At 36.5% G+C, this 14,411-nt stretch overlaps 1 protein-coding gene across 1 annotated transcript in view; it reads left to right on the top strand.

The window, feature by feature from the left end:
• The window catches only part of SERPINI2 (serpin family I member 2), a 30,621-nt gene extending 17,067 nt beyond the window's left edge, over positions 1-13,554 (top strand). Inside the window, exons 6-9 of the mRNA XM_004270583.3 lie at positions 2,155-2,252; positions 6,160-6,246; positions 9,304-9,393; positions 13,337-13,554. Coding sequence (XP_004270631.1) covers positions 2,155-2,252; positions 6,160-6,246; positions 9,304-9,393; positions 13,337-13,413 — 352 coding nt within the window. The 3' untranslated portion in view covers positions 13,414-13,554. The remainder of the gene's footprint in view (positions 1-2,154; positions 2,253-6,159; positions 6,247-9,303; positions 9,394-13,336) is intronic.
• The last annotated feature ends 857 nt before the right edge of the window (positions 13,555-14,411 follow it).

Genomic DNA, 14,411 nt, shown 5'->3' with positions numbered 1-14,411 from the left:
CTTTAAGCACAATGGTAGCCTGTGGCAGTAAACTGCTGCCTTTTAAGGAGGCAGATAATGTTTACAGATGCTAAAACATTCATTTCATCATTGGTTGGTCATTGTCTATCCAGTCCTTTTGCCACTCATTCTTTTACCTTTAGCTGTATTTTTTTTTTTGACAATTTTAGAGGAGAGTCAAGGAAAAGAGGAAATGAACCACATCTAGAATAAATATTAAGATCCACAAAATTTGGAAGAGGGACACAATTAACACTACACATATTGTATTGATGGAGATTACGATTTTGGATTATATTTAGATTAGAAGGCAGTGGAAGTTAGCACATTAGCTCTGACTGGGAAGGGACCTGCATACTTCACACCTGGCTATTCATGGCTCCAATAATTATGGCTAATTAGAAATCGGCCATAGATTATACTTTTATTAAATGGTTGAATGGGTTTCTATCACTGTAGGTTTCATTGGACTATGTTATGAGAAAGACTGTTACTTAAGTGACTCTCTGGTATGATTAGACCTTATTAGAGGTTGTAATAAGTCTTGCAGTATTCTTGTCATTAATCCAAAATCATTGCACTATTATACTAAAAATAGCCAAATTATGGGTGGACTAGAGCATTGTTCCTCAACCTTTTAGAAGCCCATACTCCATTCAGTATAAAAAAAAGTGTGGTAATGAAAATAGAAAAAAAGAACAACCCCAAAGCCTCAAAGCTATCATGCTGCATATTATCTCTCTTAGCAGGAAGTTAAAAGGAAGAAGTTGAAAATGATTGGCATAAAACAAGTTATTTTCATTATCAGTAGGTTTTAATGTGCATGTTGAGTTGTGCCCATCTCCAGTTAGCTAGGGTTCTGAATAAATAAACATCTCCCAAAAGGGCATAATATTTTACCAAGAAATAATTTAGGGCCAGTAAATTATTGCCACAGCATGTTCCTTGTTTGGAAGAACTATAATTAAGAAGCTTGTTCAGTATTTGGCAATTAAAACAATGATCTAATTAGACTGATTGCACAAGCTAATTTCTAGCCCCAGATGTGGGCCTATCTGTTAGCTAAGCAAGGATCCTGTGCTTGGGCAATCGTGTCTGCATCCAAACCAGAGAGCACGCGGGCAAAGGCCCAGCTAGGGCACAGACAGAGCTCCTTGGGCAGGAGCTGTCCTGGGATTTCCCTGAGGCAGGAAATATACGTAGCCCCCTGTTGGAGGACTTTAGACTCTTTTCTTTCAGAAACAAATTCTCCAACCTGGTTGTAAAATGTAAATGGATTCTTTTAGCATCTCTAAAGCCAGTAAGTACGAGCTTCTTTCCGCCCCCCCCCCCCGCCCCCCTTATTATTGAAATAGGAAAGCGAGGGTCACTGATTGCTGTTGACTTGGAATCAAAGAAGATCAGTACCTGAGAGAATCTTTGAGATTCTTTGGTGACGCTCCCTCTTCAGGCAAATGGAGGCTTGGAGACTTGCGTAGAATCTGGAGTCCTAACTTAGGGCCCTGAATTAGAAGTGTTGGCCAGCTTTTTTTTTTCCTATAATTTTTACTTTGTTGGAAAGGAATTTAGTTCCCTTTCAATCTTTTACCTGTAAAATACAGGGCTTTGGGGAAAGATGTTAGGTGTGTCTGTAAACTGAAGGAAGTCACATCAACTGTGACAATGGATGGGAAGGCTCATAGGTTACTAATGCCCCCTCTCTGTACCTCAGTAGCCAACAATCTTCTTTAAGGACCGTTGGCTTCTGTTTCCGGCTCATAGTCTCTTGGATGCCTGCCAGGAACCATCTTTGATGATGTGAAAAATCTGAGTGTGTATAGTTGCTGGAGGGAAGCTTTACATTTCTAGCGAAGAAGCAAATAATTGAAAACTTAGCTAGAATTCACCGTTTTGTTAGGTGTTACTTCAAAAAATAGAGTATTTGCTTCTCCCTTCCCAGCCAACCATTTATCTGGGAAACAAGTTATTAGCAACTCAGAACTGCTCAGTGGAGCTGGGGAAAAATGGTGTGAAAAGTGAGGAAACGTAACTGGGATAATGAAAACAAAATATTTCACAATAAAATCTCTTCCAAGTCATCCATTTTATAAAAATCATTTTGGTAGAAAATGTGTACAGTGTTTCAAAAATTTTCCTCTTCATTTTTTAAAACAGATTTAAAGTAGAACAAAAATTAGACTTCAAAGAAGCTTTGTATTCATTGACTATAACTGAGATATTTAGTGCTGGCTGTGACCTTTCTGGAATAACAGGTAATATGGAAGATTATGCTTATATTATCATGTAAATATGTTTTCTTAGTAATGATGTTAACTGACTGATCTTAAAACTGAGAGAGCATTTGGCCCCAGAAGACACATGCACAGAGAATAAATGTCATAGTCACGTCAAGCTGTCTGTAAACAAGCACTCTACTTTGCACTTAAGTAGTTTTGCTTAATGAAAGTCAGACAGCATTATAGAATGTTAGATAACTTCTAACCACGCTTACAGTGAGGCTGTGTAGGAAAAGTATTACATGGGCTTTTATTCCAGCCCTGTTTGGATTTCCTTATCTGAATAATGGGAATTACAACTTTGAGGCTCTCATCTAAGCAGAGCTAATAAAACTTTTATAAACCAATTAGCAAATGTTAATTCGGTAATATTAGAGGCCATGAAATAGACATCCACGAGCTGCTGGATGATGAACACCATCTAGAAATTGTAATGCTGCAGTTTGTAGATTTAGCTTGAGACTGACAACATATCTGAGGAGCTGGAGCTTTTATGCTAACTGGCACCTGGGAAATTGTGTACAGTTAAGACACTTACTTGCACAACAAAGCCTAAGACAGTCTTTAATTTTTCTCATCCTGGCAGTACCCACTAGTTCAAAAATAACTAAAGAGAAAAAAAATGGATGAAGAGGGCCAATATGTCCTAAGTTATCTACGCTTTTTTAAATTCAGTCTTCTGTTTTATATATTTAAAGAAAAACACACAACAGTCCTAATGATACAGGCTTGTCTGTCTGATGGGGTTGGATATCATAACCCAGCTTTATTGTGTATTCCTATATAACATTTGGGCTTTGGAGAAGTATTCATTAATTTATGCACTCATCAATTATGTGAGTAAATGAATAGAATGAATGAATTTTCCTGGCGGAGGAGGTGGGTGGGGTACACAGGTGACATAGCTGTTCATTATCACCTTCACGCATGATTTAGCTGCTGTTCTCACGCTGCCAGATAGATCTGACTTCTCTGACAATTTCATCAGCATCAGGAATGAGACAGTCAAAATTAAATACTGCAACAGGATGCTATCTAAGTGTGTCTTGGAATGCAGACACCTCACCAACTTGAAATAAACCAAGCCATTTTTTAAATACCTCTTCCCCTTAGATTTCTTTCTGGCTTCGGAAGCTCACTTGCTATATCTCAGACTTTCAAACAGCCACTCACTCTTTAAATTCCCAGCAATTTGTGACTTCTATAAAATCTCCTTTTACAAGAAGATTTATCAAGAAAATATCTCCAAAATGCTTTATAAAAGAATTTGTGCAAGAGAATAACCCTGAACAGAAAAGAATAAATGTCCAACATATTTTGCTCTGAGTTGCCTATTTGAGTTGTTTTAACTACTTTGATTCTTTGGTTCTGTCTTATTGCCTGAAATAGAACAACCACAGTCAAGACTGGCACTATTTCTGGTCTTCAGGAGAATAGTGAATTAATTCCCTGCCATCCCTAATTACAATTTATAAGTAGACGATAAACATTTGCTAAAGGCTACTGTGAACCAGTCCAATGCTAGTGCTGTGTGATAGTTACACAAAAGAGACACTATCTTATACTCATGTCATTCACAAGTTTTGAATGAAATGTTTTCAAAAGAGTTATTTTGGAAACTTTACGATGAATATTTGACTTCTAACTGTTATTACTTCTTGTGTCACCTTTGGTAAAATACTTAACCTTTCTGAACTTCAACTTTCTAATCTATTAAATGAGATAATATATCCTAGTGGTGGAAAAAAGAATATATGTAAATCACCTTGTTCAACATCTATTATATAGTGGACACTCAGTAAATGTTAAATACAAAAAAAAAGTGAGTAAATGGCACATTAATATTTACTTGCACATCTTCTAGCAAAGCTATTGAAAGTTTCTTGTCCTCTTAACTTGACAAAGACATACTTGGAATTTTCATAGGAAATTAAGGGAAAGAATTATTGCAAAGATGTAGAAACCAGTGAGTTTATGAAGTTCAGATCCCTTGTTCTAATCTATCATCTCCCAAGTCCTGTTCTTTTTCCAAGACCGGGCCCCCTCTTTGTAAGATGGAATACAGAAGACCAAATTGCTCAGTCTAATGGCCAGGGAGTCACTTGGTCTGGTGCCAGTGCTAAACCGCATGCGTGAAATTCTCCACTCCACCCCAACCTGCTTTTCGGTCTTCATTCTTTGCATGAGCCCCTTGGTCATCTACTCTGTGCTCTATATGTGAATCCCATCTTATTCCAGGCAGTTGTGGGAAAAGAACATGCTTATTTGCATGACCTTAAAAAACCACACTCCTGCATTTTAGTTAACCCACACTAATGATGTGGATGCCCCCTTTTCTCCATCTTACACGTTTCTATCACTAGACGTAGCCTTATCCATTGATTGATTTATTTGTTAAGTATTTATTGAAAGCCAACTATGTGCCAGGCAGTTTTCTAGAGTTGAATGAAATCTACACATTCCCTCTTCTAATGAAGTTTACATCTGTTAGGGCAGATGGACAATTAACAAGTAATTAATTAATTAAATGGTGAGGTGATAGATGCTATGGATTAACTAAAATAGAGTCATGGGATAAAGAGATTTAGATCAGATAAGAGCAGAATTAGACATGGTGAGAAGGGACAATTGCTTTGAGGAAGTGTCATTTTGCTGAGACCTAAGTAACAAGGGAGCCAATCAGGGAAAGTTCTGGGAAAAGGGATTTTAAGCAGACGGAGAGGTGGGGCTAAAGTCTTGATGCTTGACCTTGTAGCTGGAGCTGCTGGACCTGGAGAGGAGGGTAGTAGATGAGGATGAGAGGTAATCAGGGGCCCAGACAGAGTCATTACAAGCAGTTTGGAGTTATTTTTAGGAAGCCATTTTTTATGCAAATAACCCTTTGATGACGTCTCTCTATCTTGCCTGAGGGGATTTACTTTTCTGTAAGCTGTCAGAGCTGGTTCCGCCTGACTAAATTATTTCTTCTTGAATCCTTCTAAATTCGGTCGTCTTGGTGGAGTCCACCTGCATCACATCAGCTTTCTCTCTCATGAGGGACAAAGCTCCTTTCTCTTCAAGTTTCAAGGCTCGCTTCCTTTCCTCACCCTTTCGCCACCACTGAACTCACGACCACCTTTCCGTTGTCTCTCTGAGGAACACTGTCAGATCTATCTTGTCTGGACACAGGGGGGTGGCAGGTGGCTTCTGAACTCATGGTTTCACTCCCCCTTCTCAAGGAGACTCTTCACAGGTCACTATACCAGAAACGCTTCACACATACATCAGTTCCACCAAGGGGAGGAGAGGGGCCTTCTCTCTCAGCTTGTTTCCACTGCAGAACAAAACGTTATTAAGACGCTATGTTACACTAGAAATTTGACAGGTTTTAAAGCATAGCTCTGAAGCTATTTTGTAACAGATGACACAAAAGCTCTTTAGACTTTTATCGCCTCATCAGTCTTGAAGGAAAGTAAATTTTGTTCTAAACTCAGATCAAAACCCAATATGGAATTTAAAAGGCAAGTTGGCTTTGAGGTCGAAGACATAGGGTGGGATTAATTCAAATCTGTAAAGCCTTTTTCTTCTTGCTTGTAGATCATGACTAAGGCAGGCAAAACCCTTTGTCCATTCAAATATTTCACTTAGTGGGGTACCTGATTTGAGGCTTATCGCCTTCTATCTTTACCTTTTATATCTGAGCTAAACTTGGTCTCTCCATATCTTCTCTACATCATCTCTGCAAGAGCTAAACCTAAACCACATTTATCTCTAGCAAATTAACTAACTTGGAAAGAGTTTGGAATTTTTTTCTTTGTTCATTTGAAAATGTAATTCACCTGGGATCCAATAAGTAATAGCCCTGAGTTTTAACCCTTCAATGCACTTTCATATTTTCCTACAGATTCCTCTGAGGTGTATGTTTCCCAAGTCATGCAACAAGTTTTCTTTGAGATAAACGAAGATGGCAGTGAAGCTGCAACATCAACCGGTAGGACAAATGATGTCACAGCAAGCCATGAGGAAGGACTGGAGGAAATGAGCATGAGGATGCTGCCACTTTGTGGTCCTCTGATCTGCTTTTCTCCTCCTGCTGTCCAGTACACTGAAGGAAGGGAAAAATGTCTATAGAAGCTATTTATGCATCTGTGCGGCTGGAGCTTAAGGCAAAAGGAAAGGGAAGGGACTTGATTACGAGTTGAGGCTCATCTACTGATATCTACTTATTTGTCAATTGGATTACCTGCCCATTAGCAGATAGGACCCGTGGAGAAAACTGTAGGCTCAAACCTGAAATCATGATTGCTCAGGAATGTTCACTCGTAAGAAATTGTATTAATTTCATTCTTCCTTTGCACTCTTAGTCCCTACTTTTCTAATGTGACTCTTGTTATCTCTATGGCAATGGCTCTCGAACTTAGCTGCACATTAGAGTCAGCTGAAAAGCTCTTAAAAATTCTGTGCCCAGACCGCACCCCAAAATAATTAGATCGGTATCTCTGCGGATGAGATTCAGCCTTCAGTATTTTCTTACCTTTCCCTAAGTGATAACAATGTGAATCCCAGGTTGAGAAACACTGCTCTCCAGTGACTTGGAGCCCATCCTTGCAACTGCGAGTGTAATGCATAGACCAGCAGCATCAGTGCCCCTTGGGAACTAGTTAGAAATGCAGAACCTCAGGCTCAACTCCAGACGTACTAAACCAGCATCAGCATTTTCCGAGGTCTCTTGGTGACTTGTGTGCATATTACAGCTTGAGAACCACTTCTATGATATATTTCCTTGAACAAATGATATATTTCCTTGAACATTTTGAATAGTATCTGTGCTGCGCAAAAGTAATACTCAAAAAATAATTGGAGAAAAGCCTTAAATTCAATTAGAAATGGAAGGGCAACTTTAATGAATTCCTCATAAGTCTATTTTAATTCTTCAGACCATGACTTTAACCTGTATGTAAAAGATATGCATCCTTTAAATAGTCATATTGATAAATTTATATCCACATTATTAATTTCTTGATTAATTTATAATGCTATGTAATGGCGATGGATTTTGACATCTGGGTGGGGCACACTGGACTCCCACTACTGTTTTGTCATCTCCTGAAGGACTTTGCATTACTGTGCTCAAGGAACTTAGATTGGAGGGGATGAGCTATTACAATCCTTGGAGAAATCAAAGGTGGCTTTGGGATGAAGTTGCTAGTTCACGTAGACAAATTTTCCACTTGCTTTTACACAGAATTGGAAGAGTCCTTATAGACCATTGTCTGAACCTCTCATTATGATGGTGAAGAAACAGGTACACGTGTGACGTGGTCTGCCTAAGGTCATGCTAATAATAGACAGTAGGGTTTGGACTGAAATCAGGTTCCCTGACTTCAAGTTCAGAACTCTTTCTGCTATCACCTGATGCCTCTTGTTTTAAGTGTAGAGCTCTCTAAGAGGATGTAACCATCATTAAGGGATCAGCAGTGACCCTGATGTATCACACTTAAATAGTTAGTGTGAGTATTTTGACTTTCAGGCATCTACTCAATGGATACTCAGGAACAAAAGAACTCAAGTATTCGCCCAAATGAGAATGGGCGTGATCCTGACTATGCTTTTCTGTATTATCTCATTAATTCAGACATGAGTCTATATTCACTGGTAATTTGGTTACCATAGCCCTGTTATTTCAGGTAGAAGAATGCCATGCGTTTATTATTACTAAGGTTATTTTTGATTGTGCAGGGGATCAGAATATACCACCCCGAAATATGCCATTTTTGCAGAAGAGTTATTTTGAGCTGAAGGCAGTTGAGAAACAGCAGATACAAAAAGAGCTCTCTACCCTCCTCCTACATGTCTAAAATCAGGGCATAGATTTCCCTTGTGGAGGTATCTCCCTTCTTGTCTTCCATGCCAAGAGAAGGAACCTTTGGCATAGGAGATGAAAGTGGGCACTGATATGAGTCTGCATAAGAAAACCTTACTAAATAATCCTTATATACCATTAATTTTCCCCATACATTTACCTTCCCACAGTTTACCACCCCTAGACACTCAAACCCCTTTTCCTTTGTGTAGTCACTTCTCCACAATTTACCACTTTTTGTTAAAATGATATAACCCCTTCTTTGGGTATTCACTTCTTTTCTGTGAAGCTCCTGTGTGGATACAAAATAAAACCATTGATTTTGTTCATCTGTCTTTTGTCAGTGTAATTTGCACACCCCAATTACAAACAAAAAGCGTAGAGGGATAGTTTTTTCCTTCTCTACATTTGTTTTTCAATTCTGATCACGTGTTGCATTTTAAAAACCGTTTTCGTAGGTCTGAAAAAATTATACAAAATTATTACATTACTGGTAAATAAAACATCTGAATTGAGTGCAGAAATACTTAATCTAGAAAGAAAAACAATCCAGCCATTTAAATTTATCCACTCTGAAATATTGATAAATGCCACAATGGAGAAGCATGATACAAATTATTATAGTAAATAATTGTCAAGGCAGCAAACTTCTAATATCATAATAAAAATCCCATACACATTCACAGCACAAATCTTAAAAGTTCTGAGCTCACAGAATAATTTTGGAAAAGTTAAAAAAAATAAATTTGAAGTCAGATGTGATTACTACAAGCCTGGAGAATAGAAATGAAGTACAAACATACCTGGATAGGAATTAGGAGTTGAAAAATTATGAGATAAATCATATAACGCAAATAAAAAGTGAGCAGAAAGTTACTGCTTAACAGATGAAATTTTCAACTGCTTTCACTAAACTGAAACAAGTTTTGGTTTTCTTCTTCATTGAGCATAAATGTGAAGTTAGAATTATTCAATGAGTAATCCAATATTTATTCTTCTGATCTTTGATTTTTACATTTATTCCAAATTTCTTTGTATTTAGAAAATGGTTATTTTTCCACATGTTAATTTCTCAAACAAAATGACCTTTTCTGTCTCCAAAAAATAGTATGGATATTATGGATATATTTTCTTTACTGATCTTTTAATGTGCACATCTAAATAACTGTTGTCTCTATTTCATAGGCATACACGTCCCTGTGATCATGAGTCTGCCTCGAAACCAATTTATAGCAAACCATCCATTTCTGTTTATTCTGAAGAATAACCCAACAGGTACCTTTTTGAGAATTCCCTGGAGGGACTGCTTAAGTTAAATAGACTTAGTCCTAGATGCTAATCTCAGTCTATACATCTGAGATCATTTGTTATTTCAATTTATTGAATTTAATTTTTTTCAAAATTTTTTTAGTGTCTATTTCTTGAGTGCTTGTTCTGTACCAGGCATTGTGTGTTAAGAGATGACAGTGACCTAAAATAGAGCAATAGGAGTAATAACTGCTGAGATAGTTACTATACGTGCTGGTGATTTTAAATACCAATCTCGACAGCTAACACCATTCCAATAAGTTAGATATTTGATGAATAAAGACATAGATGCTCAGAGAGAGGTTGTGTAGTTTGTCTAAGGTCATACAACTGAAAAGTGGCGTAGTGAGAATAAGACGTTTTTGTTTCAGAAGTCAACTTTTCTTTCAATGATGCCACAATGGGAGTGGAAATTGGAAGTTGCACAGTTGTGAAAGGTTTCCTAGGTAGATTCCAAAAGAATAAGTGACTAGCTATAGGCTCTGAGTGGGATGGAGGAGTCAAATATTATTCCAAATCTGCAATCTGGGCAATTGTGAAAGATAATGCCCAAAAGGTAGGGGCACAAAAGGTAGGGGTAGTAGTCGATTGGACTGGCGTTAGACACAATGGCAACGTAAATGTAGATTGTCCGAGTAGATGTTTTTGCAATTTCTCTTATGAGAAAGAGAGGCCAGAAATGTGGATACAGTGAGGAAACTTTCTTTAAATGTATATTTAGGACTTCTCAGGAGTCATAACCCCATGTGAGCACTCTAAACCAGGGGAAAATAGATTATATCTTATTCATTTCTTTATCCAGCCCAGTATTTGGCAAAGTGCCTTGCACTTAATATCAGTGCCCCTAGAGATTGAAGGTTTGGACTTGGGGTTCAAGTCCCAGCTTAATGAACTAATAGTTGTAAGACAAGTCACATACTTTCTAAACCTTATTTTCCCCACCTCCTATTTGAACATAATATTAGTACTTATCTCATAGAGTTAAATAAAAGAATATATGAAACCTGTTACACTGCCTGGCACATAGTGTTCATTGTGAATACATCAATAAATGTAAATGAGTGAACGACTGAATAAATGAAGGAAGAAAAATGGAAATTTTCTCTATATAAATTGTTTTACGTGGAGAAGAGACAGAGTTAATTTCAGAATCTGAATCTGTTAGATTAACTAGCAATACTGATATTATTGGTTCCCTAAGGGATATATCAGTCACTTTTTTTAAGTTCCATGAAACTAATGCTGAATGACCTTTCTGAAAGTTATATCTTGGAAACAATGGGACAGTTTCAGATTTGCTGAGATTGTATGAACACAACTTCAATTCTAGTAGTGGATGTCAGTGTTAAGAGATATTCTGAGTATGTCATTTGATCTATACATCTTTAACCTTAGGGTAACTCTAACTTTTTGCCATCAGTGTGTAACTACTGAGTATGGAGAACAGAAAGAAATGAAGGTCATTGGGCACCAATACACTAGGAAATAATGGTGTTTAGCATAATGATGTTTTACTCTTTATTTTCCAAGTTGATGACTATGGACATGTAATAGCTATCAGTTAAACAGCAGTGAAAATTCAAAACCCAAAATAATTCACTTATTTATTTATTTATGATAATAATTAACTATCAGACCCTTAATGGCTATTTCCACTGTTTTATGATCTCTATTGTAATGAGACTTTCTAAACTAGGGTTACTCCCTTAAAGTATTGTTTAAAATGAATGGCCACTCATTTATTGGAGGCTGTAAATTGTTGCCATATAAAATGTAGAATGGGTTATTACCTTAAGACAATACACATTCAATGATTTATTTATTCTTCCTCTCACAAATGAACTGAAGAAATCATTGGGATTAACAAAGCTGGTGATTTAGCATGGTGTAGTAAACTACTAAATGGCTTAATGATTTATATAAAATATATTCATTTGACAATTTCTGGAGTATGAGGGTGAATAAGTTTAGATTTAGTACAACCAATTTTTACCTCAATTTTAAATTTTGTTTTGGTCAAACAATCCTCTTATGCAAAATCCATACATTACGTGTATTTTCCTATCAGTATTTGACTTCCTATCATATATATTTCAGTATATTCATCCAAACCTCTTACCAAGCCAAACTTCTAGGGAAATGAAGAACAATTTTTCTTCTTTTAGGCTGAGGGTATAGGCCAGCGTTAGAGACTTTCAGAAGAAAATTGTCAAAGATGCTACATGAAATGTGCCATTTCTCAGCAAGTAGTGAATCATGGTTTTGAAACTGACAGTATTCCATACATAATAAAAAAATGTCGTGTTTATAACTTTTTCAGGTCGTGGGTTGAAGGGAGAAGCAGACTGCAGGGTATTCACTAAGAAATCTTTTTATCTAGGTCATTAGCTTTGGTTATGCTATTGTATTTTTACATTATGAAGTAAAAACTGCTTCCATCTGATGGAGATGTTTTATAACTATATTGATTAAATATGAGGGACACTTTTTAAGAAGTGGGCATGAAAAGAAATGTGGAAACAACAATGATTTCTGCTTCACCCTGCCTGTGAGTCCACTGTGACTATGTCAAGGAAGATTTCACTAATCTGTCCAATTTAGTACTGAGTAGATTGGTGATTGCATGAAGACTCTACTCAAAATGTGGTTCTCTTGGTCAAAAAAACAGATTAAAAAGGCTGGGACAAATGGCTTTTATGTAATGTGCTACACTTCTCAGTGTTTAAAACTTTAAACTATTAACTTCAACTTATGAGGTTAGTTGCTATGAAAGTTACTCGAAAAATTCCCCAAGCAAGCAATTCTGATAAGCATTTTAATGCCATAGAATTATAAAGACACAAGAGTCACTATTGATTCCTATTGTGGCTAAATGTAGTATACATCCTGAGGAAGTTATTTATGTATCTCTATCTATCTGAAAAATAGAGTATTTGTTTTCTTGTGTTTTGGGAATTATTCTGAGAATTTTGAGGCAAAGTATTATTAATTATAATCATAAAAAGAAAAAATCTGCTAGAGATTATGTCTATTTCCATGTTATTGACTCTTCTAAGACTGTGTCTGTCTTTGGACTGAACAGTAAGGAGTTAATGAAAAAGTGTTCTTCCTTTTTATTTCATTTCTGCCATTGTTATTTCAAATACATGTAAGCTTTAAAATTATGTAAAATTTTATTTTATCACTTTTGAAATAAACCTTTATTACATATGACTTTAAGGGACATAACTCAAGGCAACGCTTGACATAGAGCCACTTCCCTTACCCTAGTTGAAAAGAAAGGTGAATGCATTTTAACATATTCATTTCTGTTTTGTCCTCTAGTTCTTAGTTCCTTTTCACTTGCACACACAGAGTGGCTGGAAATAGATGTTTACGTGTTTACATTTATGCTTTATACTATATCACCGGTGAGGATTTGAAAGCACTAGAGATGTGAAAATATTGTCTTTAGCAGTAAGCTTTGATTCAGAGCTGAAGGAAGAGATGTGAGAAGCTGCACTTTTAACCCCAGTGGTTTATATTACATGCATAAAGAGATGACTGCTAATACCTTAAATTTAAAATGCGTCCATGCTCATGACCATTTTATTATTCTAAGTTTGCCTGACTGAGTCTCTATATTTAGAAGAACACCTCTCTGTCACTTTATTTTGCTTTCCTTTATGAAAAACAGGACTAATGCATTTTCCATGACAAGCTGTTGTGGGTGTTAATTTACTTCATAAATTATCAGAAAATGATTAATAATAATATAATTATCTATTTTAGACAAAGGAGTGGGTTTTGCTATTAGACATTGCTTATTTACCATATAGAGAAAAAAAGACAATGACTTGTTAAAATATTAAGAAATATTATTGTCATTTTTTTCTCCAGAAATTCTGAAAGTTTTTTTTTCTTTTCCTAGATTCAATTTTGTTTATGGGAAGGGTGACAAATCCTGACACCCAGAAGATGAAGGCAAGAGATTTGGATTCACTGTGAATGAAAATCACAGCCTCAGAATATGGAAAATAGTTGATTGTCAAAATACCATCAAATATTTTCTATATATCTTTTTCTGTTTTAAACTGTGCCTTTATTAATCTGTATTCATAAATAAATGAAATTATGCATTAAATGTTTTTGTTCTTTCTGTATTTTTATAGAGTATACATGAATCAAAAGTAGTGAACTTACATAAGATATTAATATTAATATGGTAGAACAATCCATCTAAGATAGCTTAGATATCAGATTCCTGTCTTAGATATCAAAGTCTGTATTCTTTTTTTTTTTTTTTTTTTTTTGCGGTTGTGGCTTCTCCCGTTGCGGAGCACAGGCTCCGGACGCGCAGGCTCAGCAGCCATGGCTCACGGGCCCAGCCGCTCCGCGGCATGTGGGATCTTCCCGGAGTGGGGCACAAACCCGTGTCCCCTGCATCGGCAGGCGGACTCGCAACCACTGCGCCACCAGGGAAGCCCTGTCAGAGCACTTTTTCCTCCTGCCATTCCTTTTTTTCTGGCTCCTTGTTTGATCATCTCTAAATCTGAAGCCTAAAATTCAAGAGGTCAAAAGTCTAGTTTCTTTCTCTTTTTGATGCCTCAAGTCACCCCCTTGATGGCATATAGTATAAAGGAAATGAAAGATGATATATATTTTCACTGCCTAACGTTATATTTTTGGCTTGTCACCTCAATTCTCTGGAACTTCGATGTCCTCACCTGTACAGTGAAAAGTTGGACAAATCCTATTTAAGTCCTTTTCCCAAAGTCCTATGTTTGTAAATCTTCTCAACAAAGATACATTTGGAATAATGTCTTTTGAGTCAATATTGTCTATAAGCAGTGTTTTTTCATAAAATAAAACAAAACAAAATCCAGGATGCATCTCTCAGTAGAATTTTGATCCATGACATTATCTTTAACTCTTTACAGTTGTTTCTTTTTAAAGAAATAGTTTATTAGAGTATAGTTGATTTACAATGTTGTTTTAGTTTCAGG

The sequence above is a fragment of the Orcinus orca genome, chromosome 5 (genome assembly GCF_937001465.1).
Source record: "Orcinus orca chromosome 5, mOrcOrc1.1, whole genome shotgun sequence".
NCBI classification, from domain to species: Eukaryota; Metazoa; Chordata; class Mammalia; order Artiodactyla; family Delphinidae; genus Orcinus; species Orcinus orca.
The sequence above is the reverse complement of the archived record's forward strand: the minus strand, read 5'-3'. Positions and strand labels throughout refer to the sequence as shown.